This window comes from Podarcis bocagei, assembly GCF_964188305.1.
Source record: "Podarcis bocagei genome assembly, chromosome: 15".
NCBI classification, from domain to species: Eukaryota; Metazoa; Chordata; class Lepidosauria; order Squamata; family Lacertidae; genus Podarcis; species Podarcis bocagei.
In genome coordinates this window covers 39,080,017-39,104,520 of record NC_138141.1, presented here as the reverse complement: position 1 = coordinate 39,104,520, position 24,504 = coordinate 39,080,017, and the positions used below count along the sequence as shown (strand labels likewise).

The following is a 24,504-nucleotide window of genomic DNA, read 5'->3' as shown; positions in this document are numbered from 1 at the left end:
GGCCAGTTCAGATGGCTGAACGTATGGCCGGCAGGGGACACGATGAGCTCTACCGGGGACGGGTCTGACACGTGCGCACAAGCTGGAAATGACACAGAACAAATGGCCAGCCTCCAGCTTCTCTGCCTTGTACTTTTGTATATCGGTGCACCAACGCGTTCTTTCACTGTCACATCGGTTCTAATGAATGTTATTCGCACACCTGCCAAATTCGAGGTGGCTTCTGAGTGTCATTTATAAGCTGAGGAGGGGGGGGGGGGAACATGGACGTTTTCTGCTTTGCTCATTTCGGTACAAATCTCCCGAGTAGCTGTCAACACCACTTTCCTCTTGTACTTCACCCCCCTTCCACCTCTTTCGTATAATTCCTTGCTATCTTCTATGTGGTCAGCCTCTTGTTCAAAATACATTTTAATAGCGTTAAGGGAAAAGGGGGGTGGGGTGGAAATACACCCCCAACAACACTATAAAGAAATTGAAGGCTGTTAGTAAGTACTGAGAGGAGAAGATGGTTTTTAATCTCTCGTACGGCGTTGCTTATGCAGTAATGAGATTGAAATAACAGCGGGACGCAATGTTATGTATCATAGCAAATTCTGCTCGGCGTTTTCCCCATGCAAATAGTCTTAGTGAAGAGCTGGAATTGGGGTGGGTGGGGGTGTTATTGTTTTATTTTTACAAAGGAAAGAAATGGAGCATGTAGGTCAGGACTGTGTGTGTCTTTTGGTTGGATAGAGCAAGGCAAGCAAATTATCTGGCCTAATTGTGAATATATTGTCTGTCTTGGCTTGTTTCTCGCCTGCTCCTGCCTCTCCCTGCCTGCCGCTCCTTCTCTTGCTGTGGCTGTGATATTTGAATGCCTTTGCGAAGTGCTGAACATATCGGTCAAAAGCTTGTCTGCACATGGAGCCCCCCTCAATTTGTCTTGTGGTTAGAAATTGGCCACAAGGGGGATCCCCAAGGGTTAGCCGGTCATCTGCTGCCGTTAGCCTTAGGGCTACAAAGCCAGCTGGAAATGACAGAAACCCTCTTGAGCTGCAGAGGACATTGCAAGGTTAAACTAGGTTCTTTCTTCTTTTCCATTTTTGTTTTTTAAACAAGGGTGCGTTATTCCCCCCAGAGCCACATTTTTTGTTCAGTTAAACTGAACAAGTGCATATTCAGCAACCATTTTACACAGGGGTTACGTTCCGAGGCCCCGCACATTTAAGTGAAATCACACATATTGGGAACACCATTGAAAAAGCTTGCAAACAACGCAGTCACTCCCTCCAAATCTGCTTGCTCAAATTCCAACTCTCCACAGTTGTCAACAGCTGGTGCAAGGGCTCATGGGATTGCACTTGCAAAGGTTCGTGGGATTGCTAGGTGCTGTTTTCGCCCTTTCTGCGCTCTTTTAGGTAACGCTGCACTAGATAGGGAATAACCTGACCCAGTGTAAGGCTGCTTCCTCTGCGTGTGGCACGCTGCAAAGCCCTTATAATAAAAGAGATATTACAGCTTGTCGGACCAGCTGGATTAAGTTGACTTAGGGATCTATACAGGTGCTGCTGGCCTTCTGATTTGAGCGTGGCTCTCCAGCCTGAGCTTGGGTTGCCATATGCCTGGAATTTCCCAGACATTGCCAGGATTTGCCCGTCGGAAACAGTGTCCGGGTGCAAATTGCTGAAATGTCCAGGAAAATCCAGACATATGGCAACCCATGTTGGAAGCGTAGGTTTTGGTGAATTTCCTTAAAAATAGCTCAAAAACTTCATATTTTATTTTTGCAAAAAAACCACAACTCAGCAACTTTTGTAAATGGATTTTCACATATGGCAATCCTAGCCTGAGCTACGTGTTAGATTGCAGGGATAGAGACCCCTTTTCACCCTGAGGGCCACTTTCCCTTATGGGCAGCAGCCAACTAAGGGTCGTGAGCCAGTGATGAGCGGAGCCAGAGGCAAAAGTGGGTGGAGCAACACATGCAAATGTTTACCTTTGAGAAGCAAGCTAATTTTTACACACACTCGCTCACCCCTATTGTACGCGCCATCCAGACAAGGAAGAGGTCAAATGCACATCCCAGCCTGGCAAAAACATTCTGGGTGCGGAGCAGAGCTGGTGAAGTTTGTAGCCTGGGGAGAAGTAAGAGGGCCAGATGAAGAGGTCTGGAGGGCCACATTCATCTCCTAGGCCCGAGATTCCACACCCCTATGTTGCTTTACCTGTTCTTCTGATTTCCGGAGCCTAACTGCCTGTCGGTCAAGCCTGCCTGATGGACAGCACCTGCTTCTGGCTCCCCACAGCTGCTGTTTCGGGAAATTGACTTGCACCCTGACCTCGACTGCAGCTCTGCCATCTGATACTGACAAGGAGTAATCCTTCAGATCCTAACCCTAAAAACTGGGCCTGAGCTCACTGGGTTGTTGCGGGTCTAAATTTGGCTGCCAGGTCGCAAAGCCCTTTTGCGTTGCAGTGAATGCAGACAATTTCCTTCATAAGCGAGGCCAAGAATATGTCAGGCTCTGTATTGCAAGGATTTCAGTTCCCGGGAGGTGAGCAGCAGCTGTCGTCCCAGCATAGCTCTTAGGGGCCAAAACAATATCGGAATGACTTGTTTCTGCCAGGCACCTCTGTAATAATGCATTGGGCTTTCTTCTGCTGCTGCTTGACCTTCGGGCGACAGACTGTAACTAAATGGCAATGTGGGAAAGGGAAGCCTGTTTAGGAGAGAACTCTTTCAGACTGAAAACAGTCGCAGCTTTGGCGTCAAAGCAACGACAGCATGGATGGACTTTAATGGGTTTTGTGCGCTTTGGTGGACCCCTGTGGGCTTCTGAGTTGTTTGCCGGGGGTGGGGGGGATAGAAACACCTTTTAAAGTGTGCACGCAGACGGATGAAGAGAGAGAAAACAGGAACGACAAAATAAAATCCAACCACAGTATAGATGATTGTTGCAAAAATGAAGCTCTATTCTGTGAGCGGTGCTCTACAGCTGTCGTGTCATCTCAATGTAGTACAGGAGTGGGGAAGGCTTTTTCAAACCAAGGGCCACATTTCCCTTTGCATAACTTTCTGGGGGCCAGGGGCAAATGTGGGTGGGGCAGTGGCAGTGGCTTTTATCCCAAAACACAGTGACAGTGGCCTGAGGAATTTCATATTTGAGAATCCAGTATGAACAACTGGGATAGCTCCGTAAATAGAGCACGGGACTCTTAATGTCAGGGTTGTGGGTTCCCCTCCAACTCTACAATTCTATGATTCTTTGTGGAATTCCCTCCCCACAGAGGTGCATCTGGTTCCTTTGCTGTACAGCTTTCAGTGAATGGTGAAGATGCACTGGCCTTGGACCCCTGAGATGTATGTTTGCAGAACCCGCCCTATTCCCGTGTCATCTGTTTTAGAACTCTTTCTAATGCTATATCTTATATTGCTGTAACCCACCCTGCTGGTGAAGGGCAGTTAATAAATTTTGGAAGATTAAGAATCTGCACCTGTTTTGCACAACAGCCACTATCTTCCTCTGCCAACATGGCTGCTCTGGTTAGGTCTAGTTATCCTGCCTTGATCTAGTAGCAGTCAGATATCAGGGCAATCTAGGAATGGTGGGTCTTCAGGGGAAGCAGAGGTCAAGCCCAGCAAGGCTGTGCAAGAGTGGGCATGACCTAGTAGCACAGAGCTGAAGTCAAGCACTGGTCAGCTGGATTCCAAAAGCAAAATATTAGCAGGGTCAGTAGCACAAAACCAGCTGTGCAACCCCAATAGCCTGCAATGCTCCAGCAAATAATAGTATTCGGTGGAGAGTTCATGTAGCACGCAGAGGGCCCACAGTTCAGTGGCAGATGGACCAAGGGTCTGACTCTGTATAAGGCAGTTTCCTATGCTCCTGGTTTCCCAGACCTAGCAGCAATTGGTTAGACCAACCTTCAAGAGTCTTTATTTCTCAGGAGTTCTCTTACTACTGAGGACCCTTGAGTCACACATACCTTTGAACCACAGGTGGTTGCCTGCACCTTGTGCTGTGGCATTCCTGGGCCTGAAAGATAGTTTGACTTCCCACCCAGTGCAGGCTGGTCCATTTGGGTGAACGGGGCACCACCCCACCAACCTTAAGTTTTTTTAACACCTGGTCGCCACCTTACATTAAAAATGAAATTTTCTAAAGCAGTGTCCTTCAGATGTTTTGGACTACGATCTCGCCCATACCATTCATTCAGAACACGTGGCATCCCCCAAAGAATCTTGGGGACTGTCGTTTGTTAAGGGTCCTGGGAACTGTAGCTCTCTGAAGGGTAAGCTACAATTCCCAGGATTCTTTGGGGAATGTGTTTTTAAGCGTGTTGTACATGTATGGTATGAAGGTGACTAAGCTCCCATTCACCCATGTGATGGGATTTGTAATCCAAAGCAGGTGGATGGCACTAGGTTTTAGGGAAGGCTTTCCTAAAGGATCAGAGTATGAGGAAGTCCTCTGCTGGAGATTCTGAAAGGCTCCTTCTGTCCAGACCAGACAATATATGGACCAATAATCTGACCTGATGTGAAGCAGATTCCTATGTCCCTAATGTTGCCTTCCTTTATGAGGCAACAATGGCCAACAGAATGTTGGGGCAGCCAATCAGGGGTTCATTTTTAATACAAGCGTCACAAACCTGGCAGTTGGGGAAAACATGGGCAATGAGGTTGTTCAAGGCAGCTCAGAAAAGCAGGGTGGGAGCAGAAAGCCCTGGAAGAAAACAGGAATTGTGGCAGAAGGGGAAGAATTAAAGTCGAAGGAAATGGAAATAAAGGGAAAAGAGGTGAGCATATTAGTCAAAACTGTTGGAAGAGGTGGCTGTGTCTTTAAATACAGATATGGTATACAGCATTGTGGGAAGTCTCAGTTCAGACATGGAGTCAAATAGTAGATTATACTAACCTTATAGGTCAAACCAGTGCTTTTTTCTAAAAAAATGTTTAGGGGTACTCTCATTTTCCTACTCATTTTGAAGTACTGCCCCTCACTGAGGCCAAACTTAGATTCACAAAATGTTTAGGGATATGTGTCCCCCTGTGTCCCCCCAGAAAAAAAGCACTGGGTCAAACCATGGTTTGAGTTTTTCAAACGTTCAGAGAACATGGTTTAGAACTGCCTTTCCATCTGTTTAGCAATCCCATCTCTTAAGGTCCAGCAGTTTTGGGAGGCAGTGAAATGACCACTTGTTATGGATTTTCCGTTCAGTCCTCATGCCAAACTCATAGTTAGCTATCTAATTTCAAGCCATGTTTTTGGATTCTAGTTTGCTGGCCAATTACAAACCATAGTTAAAGCTTTCGCAACCATGGTTTGGCATGATATGAATTGTGCCGGTGTCCAAGAGACTTAGCTGGACACTTGGTCCTACCAATTTCAATATGCTGAAGAAAATCTATAACCAGTCTTCTTCCTGAATGAGGTTCCATCTGCACTGTACGCCGTTTCCGTGCGCTGCTCTGGTTTCAGTGTTCCGTTGCACCAGAAGCGGCTTAGTCATGCTGGCCACATGACCTGGAAAAACTGTCTGTGGACAAATGCCAGCTCCCTCGGCCAGTAAAGCAAGATGAGCACCGCAACCCCAGAGTCATCTGCGACTGGACTTAACTGTCAGGGGTCCTTTACCTTTACTTTTTATAGTACTTTAAAGTGTCATGGCTTTCCCCAAAGAATTCTGTAAAGCGTGCTGAGAGTTGTTAGGAGACCTGCATTCTCCTCACACAGCAACAATTCCCAAAGCTCCCTGAGAAGAGGGATAGATTATTAAACTACTCTGTAAGTTGTAGCTCTATGGGGAGACTAGGGGTCTCCTAACAACTCTTGAAACTTTTAAACAACCTATAGTTCCCAGGATTCTTTGTGGGAAGCCATGACTGTTTAAAGTGGTAAAACAGTGCTTTAACTATGTAGTGCGCAAGTCTTTGCAGTTCCCCAGCAAGAAGGTTTTAGAAGGGCTGAGAACAAAAATTGCAGGAACCACCAGGGGTGTTGGTGGGAAGATGAGTCGGGAATAAATGTGATGACCGAGAGAGAAACCTCAGCAAAAGCAGCAATGGAGTTTAGGCAGCAGATGGATGGCAAAGATGGATGCCAACTCCTTGGCGTGACCCGCTATATATTGTGGAATGGTTTCACAATGTCCCTAAACTTTCAAAGTGGAAAAGAAAGATTGTGTGGTGGATTGCTGCCTCAGCGTTTACTGTAGCAAAGAGCTGAATCGGGAAGCTGGCCTGGCAATGACTAACGAGGAAGGGAAGGTATAAATGATGTTTCTGGGTTCTTTTTTTTTTTTACGTCACATTGTTTTGGATGGTAACTGCCTGTGTTTTCTGGAGGAAAGTCTGCTCCCTGTGAGGTGGAGAAGGAGGAGGTTCAGACACTTGATTTGAATAGCAGTGATAGGCTAGCAGGTGTTCAGGCACTCAGTCCGGATTAACATCCCATTGGCTGCCTTCCCAGTTGTGGTTGCAGAGGATCTGGGGCTGGGGTTCCCACGTTTCAGCAAGTTCTACACAGGAGGAGGGATAAGGAGATGAAGGAAACTTAATTCCACTGAAACCAATGAGGCTTCAAAACAGGTGGCTAACCTTTGGCCCTCCAGCTCCTATAATTCCTGATAATTGGCCATATTAGCTGAAGAAGAAGAAGAGTTTGGACTTGATACCCCGCCTTTCACTCCCCTTAAGGAGTCTCAAAGCGGCTAACAATCTCCTTTCCCTTCCTCCCCCACAATAAACCGTCTGTGAGGTGAGTGAGGCTGAGAGACTTCAGAGAAGTGTGACTAGCCCAAGGTCACCCAGCAGCTGCATGTGGAGGAGCGGGGAAGCGAACCCAGTTCACCAGATTACGAGTCTATCGTTCTTAACCACCACACCACGCTGGGGCTCCTGAGAGTGATAACTCAGCCACCTTCTTGACCACACCTCTGTGGCTTAATTGGCCATGCCACCCTTCCAGGTCGGGGGCTACCAGATGCCACTGCTAGAAAGAGTCAGTCCTCTAGCTCTTGGATAGAGGGGTAAAGGTAAATGACCCCCGGACGGTTATGTCCAGTCAAAGGCGACTATGGGGTTATGGTGCTCATCTCACTTCAGGCTGAGGGAGCCGGTGTTTGTCCACAGACAGCTTTCCGGGTCCTGTGGCCAGCATGTCTAAACCACTTCTGGTGCAATGGAACACTGTGACGGAAACCAGAGCACACAGAAACGCCATTTACCTTCCCACCGCAGTAGTACCTATTTATCTACTTGCGCAGGTATGCTTTCGAACTGCTAGGTTGGCAGAAGCTGGGACAGAGCAACAGGAGCTCACCCCGTCATGCGGATTTGAACCGCCGACCCTCCGATCAGCCAAGCCCAAGAGGCTCAGTGGTTTAGACCACAGTGCCACCTGCGTCCCTTTTGATAGAGAGGAGTGTGCAGACACTAGCCTACTGTACAGTGGTAACATATTCTTGGCTCTGGCCACTTTTGCCTCAGGCCCTGCTCACCACTGGCAGGTGACCCCTGGGAGGTTCTTCAAGGGAAAGCTGCCTACGGGCTGAAAAAGATTTCTGTGCCGCTGCTCTAGGAGACGACAGCCTTTAATGTGTCTTCCCCCAGTGGTTTCAGATCAGCACATCTTTACTTATCCTATGGCAAGTTTATGTAGCTGTGCTCAGGGCAAGCAGAGTCATGTGCTGAAAGAGAATGCCCACAGGTTTCCCTTTCTCATTCATGTGTGTGGAGAGACTGACTGCCGTGAGACTCTAGGAAAGCAGGGCTTCAACAAGTTCCTTATCTGATTGCAGTGCCCTCTTGTGCGTCAGAGCGCTTGGTTTTATAATTGTGGTTCACTTGTTAATCTTTCAACGCCAGTATCTGCAAGGTGCGGCAAATAAGCAGTATTTCGCTTTAATTGAAGGTCAAGTGTCTCTGTGGAATATGTGAAGATTGTAGATGGATCAGTGATGGGCTCTTGAAGCCATCTAGATAACTCAGGAGCATTAATAGTTCCTTTTTCTCCCTCCCAGGAACATACACAACTCTTCACATCCTCTCGTTTGATTCATCCCTTGTGTTTTATACCTGAGGAAGTCATTGGAATAATACCTCCCACCAACACCGGGGAAGAAAAAAAACCCCTCCCTAATTTGTAATGCCGTATTTACTTTACCTTCACTTACATTCAATGCTTAAGACAGCCTTTCTCAACCTGGCACCCTCCAGGGTACAAGGCAGCTGGAGGGCAGCAGGTTGCGAAAGACTGGTTTAAGCCATTTGAAGGACAAGGAAAAATAATGTGGGTCTCTAGAAGCCAAAGCACAAACATTAAAAAGACACACTTTGTTCTGTATTTGGAGTTAAACAAACCACAATGCTAGTTTGGACATAATTCTGAGCCAGGGACCATGGTTTGTTGCTCCCCTGTGTGTTCCACCTGTGTTCTAACTTGAATAGGGACAAGGTTTTTAGATTTATACTTCCTGTGCTAAGTGTCTCACCCTTGTATATCTTGGTTATCAACAGCTCTCTGTGTGTTTGTAGCCTCCATATTTAATAATGCAATTATTGTTATCAGCACCTTGCTTCATTTCCCTTTCTTTTGATCCCAGCATTTGCAATCCCCATCAGCAACAGCAACCAATGTGTAGACAGATATACATGGAACTTAGGATAATAATAATAATAATAATAATAATAATAATAATAATAATAATAATATATGTATACCCCGCCCATCTGGCTGGGTTTTCCCGCCACTCTGGGCAGCTTCCAACACAATATTAAAATAAAGTAATGCATCAAACATTAAAAGCTTCCCTAAACATGTGTTTGATGGAGTGCGGTCTACAAAAGCTTATGCCACAATAATTTGCTATTATTTAGGTGCCGTAAGATGCTTTGTCATTTTCCCATTAACTATGGTTTACTGTGACATGCAAACAGAGCCATTGTGATGTAACACTTGCAGTGGTTCTCAACCTGTGGGTCCCCAGATGTTGTTGGACTACAACTCCCATCATCCCTGAGCTTTGGCTTTGCTAGCTAGGGGTGATGGGAGTTGCAGTTCAACAACATCTGGGGACCCACAGGTTGAGAAAGGTTGTCGTAGAGTGTCAGACCAGAACTGTGAAGTCCCAGGTTCAGTCACTGCTCAGTCATGTGGCTCACTGACCTAGGACCAGTCACCCCTCGCACCTTAACCTGCCGAGGCTTACGGCTCACAGGGCAGGTACAAGACAAGATAAATCAGGAACCTGAACAGTTCCCAACGAGTCTTGCTAGCTGAATTTGGAAAGATGTTTCAGCAAAAGCCTGCCTATCCCTGCTTGCCAATTTTATAGGACCAGTAATCTGGTCTGCAGTCACATGCTCCTCAGTAGGGTAGAATGGAAGATGTTGCAGAGAAATCGTCCTCAGGCTCTGTGGATGGCAGCAGACCCACATACATAGGCTGGGACAATGTAAAAGACGGTACTGAGGGCTCCCCCTTGAGTGGGGTGACTGGTGCACCCTATGAATTAAATGCTGGGGCTCAGAGGACAAGACAGAGTCCACCTCGCAGGATTGTTGTGAGAATAAAACGTCAAGTAATAAGCGTTCCGTTAGAACTTTTCCTCGTGTTAGAAGAGGAGGTTAAGGGGTGATATGATAGCCATGTTCAAATATATAAAAGGATGTCACATAGAGGAGGGAGAAAGGTTGTTTTCTGCTGCTCCAGAGAAGCGGACACGGAGCAATGGAGCCAAACTACAAGAAAGAAGATTCCACCTAAACATTAGGAAGAACTTCCTGACAGAAAGAGCTGTTCGACAGTGGAATTTGCTGCCAAGGAGTGAGGTGGAGTCTCCTACTTTGGAGGTCTTTAAGCAGAGGCTTGACAACCATATGTCAGGAGTGCTCTGATGGTGTTTCCTGCTTGGCAGGGGGTTGGACTCGATGGCCCTTGTGGTCTTTTCCAACTCTATGATTCTATGATTCTATTCTATGATTCTATGTGTTATCTTTTGGGATAAAGCTATCAACAGCTACTAGTCATGCTGGCCGTGTTATATACCTCTTCTGTAAGAGGCAGTATGTCTCTGAATGCCAGGTGTTGGAAACTGCAGGAGGGGAGAGTGCTGTTGTGCTTCCCAAAGGCATCTGTTTGGCCACTGTGAGAACAGGGTGTTGACGGGCCATTGGCCTGATTGCGTGGGGCGCTTCTTATGGCTCAGCACTGCTAGTGATGTCATAAACACCGTCCAGTGCACGCCCAGGACACTTGTGTAATCTGGTTTCAGATGCTGCTCACAGCTTACTGGGTGTACTGACAGGACTCAGGAAGTCAGAGTGAGTCTGGAGAGATATCACTTGGTGGGGTCTTCTTGAATAAATCTAGTGTGCCTGATTGTGGCAAAATCTGATGCATGCTTTGGCTTGGGGGAGAATTGGTTTTTCTTAGGGACAAAATATTGTCATTTGAGCGCCGGAAAAAATGTATCTTCACACTATCTTGTGGAAAGATGACTGAATACATTCGTGCACATATACACATTAACATACTGTGTGTATATCATCCTACACTTCAAAGAGACTTCCCCAGGATGCCCCTTTATCACACAAAAAATTATCCCCTGCCTTTTCTCATACAGCTCAATGCAGTTTGCAAGTATAATCAAATGCACTCAAATAGCAATCTATAAAAAAGAACAGAATACAGTGAAATCCGGCAATCAAACAACTTTTAAATGTTGCAATAAGAAATGTCATATAAAACGCAACAATAACCGGATTTTAAAAAGGGGGGGGGGAAGCACCAACAGAAGGATTGCATATAATCTATATGAAATACCATTCTTAAAGAAATAAATAATATTGCTATGGTAGTCAAGCGATAAAACCCAGTCTCTAAAAATCAAAGGCCTTTCTAAATAGGAAGGTTTTGAAGCTGCAATGGATGACCAACAAGGAGGGGGCAAGATGAATATCTCTTTAGATAGAGACTTCCAAAATTTGGGTGTGGCAGAAATGGTTCTCTCTGTTATTATAACAAAATGTGGGTTTGGAACTGACAGGATGGCCTCTGTTGATGTTGATTAGCAAGTGGGCAGGATCAGTTGGAGGAGCTGATCTACGAGGTATGAGCAGAAGCTGTACATTCCTTGCACATAAACACACTCTTCGCATTGGAAAGGCCTTAAGTTTATGAAGGGAGCCAGTTCCACCTATAGCGGGACCCCTTCTTCCTCCCCTGCTAGTCCTTGAAAAGGGAAGGGTGTCATGCTATTAATTCCAACTTGCGAAAATGCTGGCGATGGTTGCAAAGCTGGACTCGGTGCGAAATGTTGTTGGGGATGCAAAGCACAATGGGGCCGGCTCAGATGCGAAGAGGATTATTTGTGTGAAGTGGTCTTGCTGTTCTCCCTCTCCCCCCGCCCTGCTTTTTTGTGTGCTGCGAAAATGCTGGCAACCATAACGTGATTATTGAGGAATATGATGCACCGAAAGAGGTGGTGGAGGAGAAAGAAATGCCACTTAAGTCGCAAAAGTGCTTTTCAGCCTGAACAATCGAAATGAAAAAATAATTGCACTCCCCTTTTTTTATTCTCTCCAGCCTTTCTTATCAAACGACTTTATCACCTTTTTGGTTTTATTTTACACATTATTTAGACTTTCCTGTAATCCCTGCTATTCTACCATTGACACCTCCTTAATACCTTGTCTAACGCCTCTGACACTTCTGGCGCATGCCTGTGCCCTCCTATAATAGAGAACAGCTTTGGCAAAGGAGGAAAAGAATCAGGGGGTGGCTGAGTAGCGGGAGAAAAGAACAGAGGAATTATTTGCTGCTCAGACTGTGAATAATAAAGTTTGAGAAGAGAGAGTGGTGCCAGTGAACTCTTCCCTGTCAGGGTGAACTTTGCCGTCTTGTGTGATGTCTGTCCTTGTTCAGCCACCGCCTGCAGTTTGAAGATTGGGAAGACGTGGGAGAGGGTGTATTATGTGCAAGAAACGGCCTGCTATATGGAACCAAAGCAAATCAGTCCCTCTTGCACAGGTGCAGACTATGCATCACTGTCTCCCATCCTATTGCCAGGCTTCGCCCTTCTATTGGCCCCTGCTGGCCCTGGCAGATTTTGAATGGTAAGGATATTGCTCTTCCTCTCAAATCACTTGTTCCCGTTTTTGCAATGGCTTTGCAGCTCCTGGTTCTCCCCCAAGCCAATATGTTCTTCTGTCTTGGCTTTGTATGTTGTGAAGAACACAGTGCTACCTCTCTCCCAACTCGGCACCATCTGACAGCATCCTCAGCTTGCTTCCTGATGTTATTGCAAAAGGACCACTGGAGGATTTTTTAGTTCAGAGGAAAGACAAGTAAGAGAGCGGGGTATGGCAAAGGTGTATAAAATGATGCAGAGTGTGGAGAAAAAGGATATAGTTTTTTTCTTCCTATGTCATAATACTAGAACTTGGCTGAATTTTGGAAAGTTCAGGACAGGCAAGAGAAAATACTTCTTCACATAGCACACAGTTAAATTGTGGAATTCGTTCCCACAAGAGGCCATGATGGCTGCCAATTGACTTGTGACTCAGCTATACAGCTGCAAATAAAACGTTTTAAGTTTGCTTTAAGTGCAATATACAATTGTGACAATAGATGGCGATAGTGAGCCTTATGGAAAATTACTATATTTTTTAAAACGCCTTTACAAAAAGCATTTTCAGAACTTTTTTTACATGTGTGTAGATGCCACTTTGGATGACTTTAAAAGCAGTTTAGACACATCCATGGAGGGTAAGGCATTTTTGCACAACATTCCCCCACGCAGTCAAGAATTGTCTGGCTGTGGACTAATCCTGCCAACTCAGGCTGGCCATTCAGCTGTCCTAGACAGGAAGTGTTGCAGGTTAATGGCTCCCCCAGACAACCTGTTTGTTGAAAATTTATCCTGATTTGCTTGTGCAAAGCTTGCATAGAGGCTATATTATGTCCACTTTTAATTGAGCTTTCATTCTGATTGGTTTACAGCAGGGCTCAGAAACCTTTTTCAGCCATGGGCCAGTCCACCATCCCTCAGACCATGTGGTGGGTCAGACTATTTTTTTTGGGGGGGGGGATGAACGAATTCCTATGCCCCAGAAGTAACCCAGAGATGCATTTTAAATAAAAGCACACATTCTACTCATGTAAAAAACACTGATTCCTGGACTGTCCATGGGCCAGATTTAGAAGGCGATTGGGCCGGATCCAGCCTCCAGGCCTTAGGTTGCCCATGCCTGGTTTACAGGGAGGTTATACCTCATCCTGTCAAACAGTGGTTAGCTCATTTTTAGAGCATTTCCCAGTCACTTTCCTAACCACAAAAAAATCCACCATCAGCTTGCTTTTAGGCAGTGGCGTAGCGTGGGTGGTGCAGGGGGGGCCGGCCGCACCGGGCGCAACATCTGGGGGTTAGGGGGTGCAAATTACTTGCCCTGCCCCGGGTGCTGACAACCCACGCTACGCCATTGCTTTTAGGTGGTTCTGTTGCAGCAGAGCACTTTCTTCCACTTTTAATTGCAGAAACCTAAATTTCCAGTGCACAGTTGAATCCCTCCCACCACCTAAGACTTGGCATGAGTAACAGCGTTTATTCCTTGCTCTGGTGTGTTCCATTGCATCCCTTGGGGGGTCTTCCTCTTGGTTCTTCCCCTTCCTTGCTCATCACATCACCTACAACACTTGCCTGTGGCTCAGCCTTGACAGCAGCATTAGAAAGCCCCTCCCAAAGCTCATGTGGTAGAATTGCACTTCCTGCATCCCATGTCTCTCTCTCTCCCCCCCCTCCAAACACCAACTCAGCGAGTGTATCATGAAACCCAGCAAGGTATTGCTTGGCCTTGTAAGCAACACAGGTATTGCTGCTATATATATACCTGGGTCTAATTTCCTATTAAATAAACTGTATCTCTGAAGTGGGGACTTGTGGCGGCTTTATTGTAAGTATATTACATGCTAATTCAAGCAAATAAATTTGCCCTGGCTGTGGAGCTGAAGCGATTAATAAGCCTCGAAGATCACTTGGCTGCCCTGATGAGTTTCTTCAAGATAGTGTAGTATATTTGGGGAAAGCATTTAGACAAGGGCTCCCCCCCCCCCCATTTTATAGGCTTTAATTATTAGTGACACTGTGCAAACGGCTTCATATGACTGGAATGCCAACTACTTAACTCCCTGACCTTATTATTCAAATAAACACTTCTTATTATAGCAGTGTGGCTCGTTCGTCAACACATCAAATCAGCTGCCACAGCAGTGGATTTCAATGTCCCCACTGCGTCAGCGGAGAGCATACGGACTTCATTAAGAATGTAATGGCAGCCTTTAAGGCATCGCCACCGCCCCAACTTTAATTTAAGCGCTATTGTGTGTTGCTGAATGTACAGCTTAATGCTCTTAAAAGGGTCTCAGCAGCCGTTGCATTCCCAGCTAGGAGGGGATGTTTGCAAAAGAAGCCTTCCACATCTCCTTCAGCAATTTAGTGGCAATGCAGAAACCTGCTCCCCCTGCAAAAAATCAGGGATAATGTGACTTGGCCAAGGTTCCCAAAGACATTGCTCCACAGGGCTCACAGACCTTACTAACCTGACAATTTCCTCTTATTTTCATGCACTGACTGTTACCTCTACATCACCTAAGGCAAGGAGTGGGGAGCACTTTCAGCCTAGGGGTCCCATTCCCTCGTGGGCAAGCTTTCAGAGGCCACATGCCAGTTGTGTGGGGGGCCAGAGGGAAAATGGGCAAGCAGTGGATGTGACTCTTAACTTCGCATGGTAGGATATATTCCAGCGATTCAAAAACAGACCCACCCTTCTCCATCCAGCCCAGCAAGAGGCACCGTCACAGATCAAGGACACATTCCAGCATCTAAGGAGAGAGGGGTGGGCCTGTGAGGAGGACCAGATAGGGAGGATTGGAGTGCTGTAATTGTCCCCAGTCATGACAGTTACAGGGACGCGGATGGCACTGTGGGTTAAACCACAGAGCCTAGGACTTGCGGATCAGAAGGTCGGTGGTTCGAATCCCCGCAACAGGGTGAGCTCCCGTTGCTCGGTCCCTGCTCCTGCCAACCTAGCAGTTCGAAAGCACGTCAAAGTGCAAGTAGATAAATAGGTACCGCTCTGGCGGGAAGGTAAACGGCGTTTCCGTGTGCTGTTCTGGTTCGCCGGAAGCGGCTTAGTCATGCTGGCCACATGACCCGGAAGCTGTACGCCGGCTCCCTCAGCCAATAAAGCGAGATGAGCGCCGCAACCCCAGAGTCGGTCACGACTGGACCTAATGGTCAGGGGTCCCTTTACCTTTACCTTGATGACAGTTACTTATTCCTGACAATAACTCACACCTTCCTCCCACTGAAGTCCCTCTCCATAGCCCATAAGAATGGGAGAAAAGCCTGTTTATTGGATAAGACCAATGGCCCATCTAGTCCAGTATCCTGTTTCCAGTGTGGCCCACCATATGGTTCTAGGGAAGCCCACAAAGAGGGGGCAGGAGCAGCAGTTTCTCCCAGCAGCTGATAACCAGTGGTGCACTACATCTTGCCATGGAAGTTCCTTATAGATATCGTGACTGGCAGCCATTGATAGATCCCCCCCCCTTCTTTGAAATTGCTACTGTTCTTTAAAAGCTATAAGCTAGCAGCTACCTGTACCTTTAAAGGTAAAGATAAAGGTACCCCTGCCCATACGGGCCAGTCTTGACAGACTCTAGGGTTGTGCACCCATCTCACTCTAGAAGCCGGGAGCCAGCGCTGTCCGCAGACACTTCTGGGTCACGTGGCCAGCGTGACGAAGCTACTCTGGCGAGCCAGAGCCGCACACGGAAACGCCGTTTACCTTCCCGCTAGTAAGTGGTCCCTATTTATCTACTTGCACCCGGGGGTGCTTTCGAACTGCTAGGTTGGCAGGCGCTGGGACCGAGCAACAGGAGTGCACCCCGCCGCGGGGATTCGAACCGCCGACCATGCGATCGGCAAGTCCTAGGCGCTGAGGTTTTACCCACAGCGCCACCCGCGTCCCCTACCTGTACCTTTAAGGCAGCCTAAATGAATTGCACACTTATGTCAGGGGTGGGAAACCTGTGGCCATCCATATGTTCTGGACTAAGCTCCCATCAGCCCTAGCTGGTAAGGATGATAGGAGTTGTAATGCAGAAACACTTCGGTTAAATAGCTCCTCCCGACCGTCTTGAACTTCCTGCCCATCCATTTCATTGGATGACCCCAGTTTTAGGGCTATGGGAGAGGGAGGGAAATATTCTCTCCACCCACTTTCTCCTCACACCATAGATACTTTTATAAACCTATTATCATACCCCCTTCTCTTGTCACCTTCAACCCTCCAACTACCGCTAGAAAAGTTGATCCAGCTCCCTAATAATTTTGGTTGTACTCTGTTACACCTTTTTGAAATCTGCAATATCATTTAGGTACTTTCAGCAGAAGAGAGTGATGATGATGATGATGATAATCACTATAATTATTTGCATAGTCTTTGCTATTGGCCAAACAAGTCTTTTTGTATTCCTTCAAAAACCTTTCAAACATATTTGATTGGAGGTGAAACTTTAGGACCTGAACAATTTTTCAGTATTTTATTTACAGCCTCTGTATTCTACCTCTTAAATTCTCTAGGCAGCTTGCAATGAGTAAGAAAGCCATATAAATACAAAAAGAACATAAAATGCAGCAAAAACCAGAGACGTTGTGCCTCCACAGTTAAAACACAAATTTAATAACTGAAAGGCGCAGACTTCATCAGGCCTAGGTGTGACCAGAGCGATCTTCACCTGGAGCCAAAAAGAGCACAAAAGATGGTACCAGGTGAAATTACCTGGGAAGGCTGTTCCATAACTGGGGCTCGTGTCCACCGTGTAAAGCAAAGCCTTATCCCAAAGACATTAAGTTTTCTTTGGGAACTGTTGTCTGTCTCCAGCCAATCTGTCCGCACCATACACCCCTGCAAACACCTGGGTTGGGTGATGCTGCCTCTTATAGCAGGGAGGAAAATGTCTCTCAAGGCACTGCCAGTCACTCACTCCTGTTGAATGCAGACTCCAGAGCACAGGAGCTAAAATCTCTTTTAAAGGTTAGTATTGCCAGATCTCAGGAGGTTGACCAAAAATTTCAGATTGCAGTCTCTAGCAGAAGGTCTCTAACATTCAATGGTGAAGGACTAAGACCAAGGATGTTTGCTTTTCCCCCTGCTTGGCTTGACAGAGTTTTTGTTACGAACAGGGATAGACAGATCAGTCTCTGCAAATTTTGCATATGGTTCATTCACAAGCCTGTTCCAATTTCTGCATTAATCTGCATTTAAAAAAAACAACAACGAACTGAAGATTTGTATTTAAATATATATTTTACTAGAATATACGTATTGAAATGTATATTGTGGGTGGTATGCAATTAAATTTTATTCAGAGTACACCCACTGAATGACCACAACTAATGTGGAATTTACACACATATTCACATGTGAAAATGCTTTTTTTTAAAAACGTTTTAAAAAATACATTGAATTTTGCATAGTTCACTTTCACCATCTAGTGTCACATTTGTGTATTGCACTTTACAACACATTTAAAATGTTTTATTTGCAGCTGTGTAGCTGAGTCCTAAGTTAGGCCCATTAATTTCAATATGTAAAATTTAGTTGAATACCATCTTTATCACAGTGCCTGCATTTCTAAACATATTTTTTCCTTTTAAAAGTTTCCATAAAATATGTATATTTAATGTGTTTTGATAGTCATTTAGTTGAAAACTGTACTGCAAAGTTCAGAGAAGTCTGAAATCATGTTCTGGACCATGTGCTAGTTGTTGTTGTTTAGTCGTGTCCGACTCTTCGTGACCCCATGGACCAGAGCACACCAGGCACTCCTGTCTTCCACTGCCTCCTGCAGTTTGGTCAAACTAATGCTGGTAGCTTCAAGAACACTGTCCAACCATCTCGTCCTCTGTTGTCCCCTTCTCCTTGTGCCCTCAATCTTTCCTAACATCAGAGTCTTTTCCAGGGAGGCTTCTCTTCTCATTAGGTGGCCAAAGTATTGGAGCCTCAGCTTCACGATCTGTCCTTCCAGTGAGCACTCAGGGCTGATTTCCTTAAGAATGGATAGGTCTGATCTCCTTGCAGTCCATGGGACTCTCAAGAGTCTCCTCCAGCACCAGAATTCAAAAGCATCAATTCTTCGGTGATCAGCCTTCTTTATGGTCCAGCTCTCACTTCCATACATCACTACTGGATGTATTAGTTAGGGAAGCATAAATTTGGTCAGTTTGCTTAACAATGTGGACCAGGCAAATTTTTCCACCCCTAGTGTATGAACTCCCCTTCTCTTCAGTTTAATCAGACTTCACTCAGCCACCGGGAGCATCCTAACATGCCAGATGCCATTAAGCTCTGCCCCAAGTACAGCAAGATCCACTATATGAAACATTCAATCTGGGAATCTGAAACTGCAACTTTCCATGTTGAACTTGGATTGAATGCAGAAATATCCAACTCCTTTCTTGTTTCAAGCCTTCAATCTGATCAAAGGTGTTTTTCCCTTCTGTCTCTAGTGTAACCCTCTTCTCCCTCCTTCCCCCCCCCAAAAAAAGAAAAGCAACACCTTATAGGAGAGCATGCAAAAAACAAAACAAAAAACCCAGTGTTAAATTTCTGCCTCTGCTGAAGCAGTGAATCAAATCAATTCTCCCTTTCTTCTTTTTGATTCCCTGAGCTTTTACATTTTCAACCCTGTCACAGAAGAACAGGGCTGGAGAAGCAATCCCTTTTGTATTCCTATTGACTCAATTATTTTGCCTCTTGATTTTCTATGAAACGGACCAGAATGGCAGGCTGATTGCTAATGGTCCACGTATTGTTAAAAGTGATGTGTTTTGAAGGTGCTAAGTAGAATATCTTTTGTCTTTTTCTTATTTTTTTTTTCTTTTAAAGCAAGAACTTGGACTGCATTGGAGTTTTATTTTGATTGATACAAACCATAGCGGACAAGGAAGGATATGCAAGATGAGCTTTTAACCATCGGCCGGGAGAAATAAATGTGGCTGCATCGTAAGCGAGTTCTCACAATGAAAGGTCATGCTTTGTCATTCTCTGTCTGTGCACTACATCGCTGACCTTACTTTTTCTTTGACCCACTTGTACTAATAGACTAAGTCATATGATACCCTGAAGAGCCAATGAGATTAATCTCCTGCACACTTTGATCGATAGAGGCTTGGCACGGGGTGTTCTGTCGATGTTGCATTTATACAATGTCATTGATGATCCGTATTGACAGCTGAATGGGTGTTCTCAGCATCACAGAGGGAGCTGCTTGTCACAGGTTTTTTTTAACTCAAACAGCTGCTCCTTGGACAAAGAAATCTGGCATTGGATCATTCAAGTGCTATAATACATATCTTCAGGTCTCTTTCTAAATGCTGCTCTGGTGATCTTAACTGGGAAATATTCTTGCTCTCATGGGTGCCTTAAAGCAGTGTTTCCCAACCTTGGGCCTCCAGCTGTTTTCGAACTACAATTCCCATCATCCCTGACCCCTGGTCTTGCTAGTTGAGGATTATGGGAGTTGTAGTCCAAAAACAGCTGGAGGCCCAAGGTTGGGAAATGCTGCCTTAAAGAATACAGACTAAAGAATTGCAACTCCCAAAGCACTTGGTAAAAAGACTGTGAGTACAGGTTAACAAACAAACAAACCCCAACGCCTCTTGTTTTTGAAAACTAAGTTTCTAGTCCTTGGAGAGACAATGTTAATAATAATAATAATAATAATAATAATAATAATAATAATAATAATAATAATTATACCCTGCCCACTCTGGGCGGCTTACAGCACATATCAAACATTAAAAATTTCCTGATACAGGGCTGTCTTCAGATGTCTTCTAAAAGTCAGATAGTTGTTTATTTCCTTGACATCTGAAGGGAGGGCATTTCACAGGGAGGGTGCCACTACCGAGAAGGCCCTCTGCCTTGTTCCCTATAACTTTGCTTCTTGCAGTGAGGAACCACCAGAAGGCCCTCGGAGCTGGACCTCAGTGTCCGAGCTGAACAATGGGAATGGAGGTGCTCCTTCAGGTATACTGGGCCAAGGCCGTTTAGGGCTTGAAAGGTCAGCACCAACATACTGAATTTTGCTCAGAAACATACTGGGAGCCAGTGAAGATCCTTTAGGACTGGTGTTATATGGTCCCGGTGGCCACTCCCAGTCACCAGTCTAGCTGCTGCATTCTGGCTTAGTTGTTGTTTCCAAGTCACCTTCAAAGGTAATCACACGTCTTGAAAATGTGATGGGAAAGGATTTGAAATAGGCTGGAAGTAAAGAAAACCGTATAGAATTATTGAATGTTGTCTCGATGTGTCCTCTGGTTCTAGCTTGCTGGTTAGTAGAGGTGTGGGGTGTCAGTGCTGAATTCCTAAAAAACAAAAGAGGAGGTGCTGGGCTTTTTAATCTGTGTGGCAGATATATGATCACTTCTGTAAGCCTTTCTTGAATTCTGTGGAAAGACTGTAGTAAGAAAGCCCTCTGTGTATGCGCAGGTGCACCATTTTCTTTGTTATTTCTGCTTCAGAGCTCTGCCATGAACCTACTGGCTAGTCCTTTGAAGTGGGGCCAGTGCCCTCAAAATGGTATGAGCCAAACATATTTTATTTTACATGCCATGTAGTGTGTCGTGAAGCTCACTTCAGTGATTTTGTCATCTGGAACCATCTACTTTTGATCATTCAGCATTTTTCGTTACTGCCATATTCGAAGCTCATTTGGGTATGGATTTTGTTGGCCTGGCATTGTGGCATTGTGTTGACCCACCATCCCAGCCTGTGCCAGTTGAGCTCCCAGACTTTGTCCCTAGCCAAAATCCACTCAGTCAACAAAGCATCCCTGCTTTTCTCTATGAAAATATAAGAGGGTCAGTCTGTGGCAGACTGATGTGTTGGGTCCTGGTTTTGAAACTCCTTCTGACTCTAAGGCAAGGATGGGGAGCTGAATCTGGCCCCCAGGCCTCTCTCTGGCCCTCAGCACTTTCCTCAAGCCACATACCTCAGTGACCCTGCTTCAAACCCAAAGTGTGTTTGCCTGGCTGGAATGAGTCCTTGATTCTGATACGTGCATGTAGAAACTAGCCTATGGTGCAAAGTTAACATTTATGTTACTTGCCCCTTCCACTTTTTCCTCTGCCCCTGTCACCAGCATGTGGCCCTTGAAAGGTTTCCCAGAAGGAAATATGACCCTCGGGCTCAAAAAGGTTTTCCACCCCTGCCCTGATATAAATACTGCTGTAATCTTTTGCTCTTCGGACTAGCTTCATTCCGCCAGGGATATGTACCGTATTTACTTGAGTCTAATGTGCCATCGAATCTAATGCGCACCTCAATTTTCAGAACCTTGGAAGCAAAAAAAGTATTTGCTGGCGATTGTAAATGTGCCATCAAATCTAAGGCACACCTTAATTTTTGCAATGTAATTTGGCCAAAAAAGGTGAGCATTAGATTCGAGTAAATACAGTATGTGTGTGGGATCAACATAGTTAGCAGCCCACATTCCCCTTTAAATGCTGAATGTTTACATGTTGTTAGTAAATGAAAGTAATAATAGGAAACTTACCTTTAAACTGGTCTCAGTGGAGACAAGTGAGTACTATATTTCTAGCAAAAATAAAATAAAATACAAGAGCAGGCTTGAGGGCAACGTACCTTTTTTGAAAAGCCAATTGAATCTGCTTGTTCAGCATTGAAGGGTTTAGTCTCCACTCTTTCGCTAGACAAGGATTTTGGTGAATTATCAAGTTTTAAAAGTGTTATGGGGAAATGACTTTGAAATGGAAATAGAAGATTGGTGTTGGTCTAGACCCTGTGCTGGAACATGTGCTGCAAACTGTTGCAAGATGCGCACACAGCGCTGAACCCCAAAATGGCCCCCAAACATCACTCAACACATCACAAAAAGGGCAGAATGGGGTGGAGCATGTTTATAAGTGCTCCAATGACGCACACAGGGGCCAGAACAGATCCCTTGCATAAAATGGTAGTTGGCTGTACAATGTAAGGAATTCATCAGACAACTACTTATGGCTGCTTGTTTAACAGTTGCTAGATTTGGGAAAGATTTGTGGATGGAGATTAGCCTTGATGGAGATCTTGATGGAGTTTATATACTTATAAACTGAAAGTTGTCAGGAACTGTGCAAAGAGGGATTGATTATTTTGCAGGGGAATGGTTGAATTTCTTCACTTTTGTTAACAAACAAACAATAAATAAATGTGGTTGGTGATCCGCTCTGAATGAATGCTTTAGCAATAGTGCTAATATTTGAAATGTGTGTGTGTGTGTGTATGGAGGGGGTACTTTTCTCACTAGAAATACTCAAAACTGGAGAGTACAATCCAGTCAGAACATGTGCTTTAAAAAATCCTGTTTCTATCAATGGCAAAAGTTAAGCAGACACTGAAACCTCTCCCATTGTAATCACTGGGATATCAGAGTGCTTAACCTTTCATTGGACTGTGTTTGGGAGGGTGGGGAAACTGCCCCCTGGAAGTATTTGGGCCTCTGACTCTGTGGTTGGACCCCGGAGGTTACTTGAAAGAAAGGCATTTTTTATAATATGTGAATGATAAACAGATTATAAACCAGACAGAAATAATAAGGCAGCAATCCTAGGTGTGCTTCCTTGAAAAGTTAACATCATCAAAATCAATAGGGTGTGCTTCAGCAGGAGTAAAATATATGGTGGTTTGGTTTTCAGAATTCTCATGTGGGACAAAGACACACATGGTGAAATCTACTTTGACCCCTCTGCCCCCTTCGTCACCAGTATTTTTTTTGCTTAGTGCTGTTGCTCAGCTGTTGATTATGTTTGAGAGGAGGGGTCCAGGTGGCAGCTGGGCCAGGGTGGTTATGGCGATCTATATCTGTCAATTAATGAGAATACTTTGCATCACATAGGCAAAGGTGGTGATTCTGCCAGACAGTGTTTTCACACGCAGTGGCGTAGCGGATTGTGATTGCATGTTACTCCAGTTATTAATACACCAGGAAAACCGATAGGATCCAGTCTGTTTTGGTTAGCCTCAGCCCCGAACACCCATTCTGTCTGCCACACCGATATTTTACTGGCTCTTTTGTCAGCATAAATCAGGGTCTCGTCGTTATTTTGACATCACCTTTCGACGATTACAGACTCAATAGAGGCAGTGCATAAATCTCTCCGGCCGTGGCTGTGGTATGTTATAAACCTCAGCAGTAATATATTTTCCTGTGTAAGCCGTGTGTAGGTCCTGGCTGTCCTGCAGCCACCAGCAAAGGACGTTATCATTCAGATGGAGCTGGAAGGCGCATGGCTCAGTGGGAGAGCATTTGCTTTGTGTGCAGAAGGCCCCAGGTTTCAAGCCCTAGCAGCTCCAGGGAGGTCTGGGAGAAGACCCTTGTCTGAAACCCTGGAGAGCGCTGGCAACCAGGTCAGATGACACAGAGCCAGACAAACCAATGGCCTGGCTTGGTATAAGCTTCCTAATTTCCACCAGTTTAGATGGCATTCAAAATAAAGGATTAGACTAGTGTTTCCCAAACCTGGGTCTCCAGCTGTTTTTGGACTACAGTTCCTATCATCCTTGACCACTGGTTCTGGTCGCTAGGGATGATGGGAGTTGTAGTCCAAAAACAGCTGGAGACCCAACATGGGCGTAGCTAGGATTTTTGTGGGGGGGGGAGCAGGCCTTCTGTTTGGGGGGGCAGATGAACTTCACTTAGCTATGTATTTTTATTGATTTTTTTGAAGTTGCCATTTTTTTCTCAGCAAGTGCACAGAAGCAGTGATTGTGAAAGGCCTTGGCCCTTGCTTTACATATTGAAGTTTGCTAGTTTTCTTCTGGTCTCCGTTTTGAAAGGCTAAAGAGGTGAAATCTTCTTTCTCCTGCTCTGAAATCCTTCCCGCTTCTCCTCTGCAATAAAAGTGTGTATCGGTGAGGTGTGTTCCTGTCAGTGCTGCCTGCTCACCCTTGGAGCTCTTACATCATCTTACATCTTTGCAAATTCATTGCAAAGGAGGCACAAGAATCTCAACAGCTTTTGAGAAGAGAAATTGGTCTGTAGTAACACCCACTCACACCAGCTAGGGGTGTATTTTTTAAGAGGTAATATCAGAATTTAGGCTCCTTAAGCTGCAATCCTAAGTGAAGGGTTTTTTTATTTGGCAGGTGGGAAACAAAATTCAAATGTACTTCGGTGGGAAAATCCTGCACCATGCTGTGATTAAACTATCCTTGCATTAATTTTTTAAAAAGGCTTTTTAAAGGAGTGAGAGATTGAGACATGTTTCTGAGCCTGTCGAAATTTGATCCTGGTTTAGGGGTGGGTCAGGGAACTTGGACAGTTGAATCCTTCAGATCAAATTGCTTCCAAGTTCCTGGTCCTCCCCTGGCTTGCCTCTGAACTGCTGGACGTTGGACAGAAAAGAAAGTTTTCCTTGCAGCACAGTTAAACTGCGGCACTCACTCCC

At 45.3% G+C, this 24,504-nt stretch overlaps 1 protein-coding gene across 12 annotated transcripts in view; it reads left to right on the top strand.

Moving 5' to 3' along the window:
• The first annotated feature begins 4,609 nt into the window (after window positions 1–4,609).
• Window positions 4,610–24,504, top strand: part of LOC308574891 (uncharacterized protein) — a 67,520-nt gene continuing 47,625 nt past the window's right edge. For 2 of the 12 annotated variants that reach the window (XM_081173249.1, XM_081173250.1), the window contains exon 1: window positions 4,611–4,782. In XM_081173249.1, coding sequence (XP_081029375.1) covers window positions 4,654–4,782 — 129 coding nt within the window. In that variant the 5' untranslated portion in view covers window positions 4,611–4,653. Of the gene's footprint in view, window positions 4,783–10,260; window positions 10,310–18,940; window positions 19,082–24,504 lie in introns of all 12 variants that reach the window. The other 10 variants (XR_014002598.1, XR_014002602.1, XR_014002599.1 and 7 more) reach the window with 8 other exon arrangements.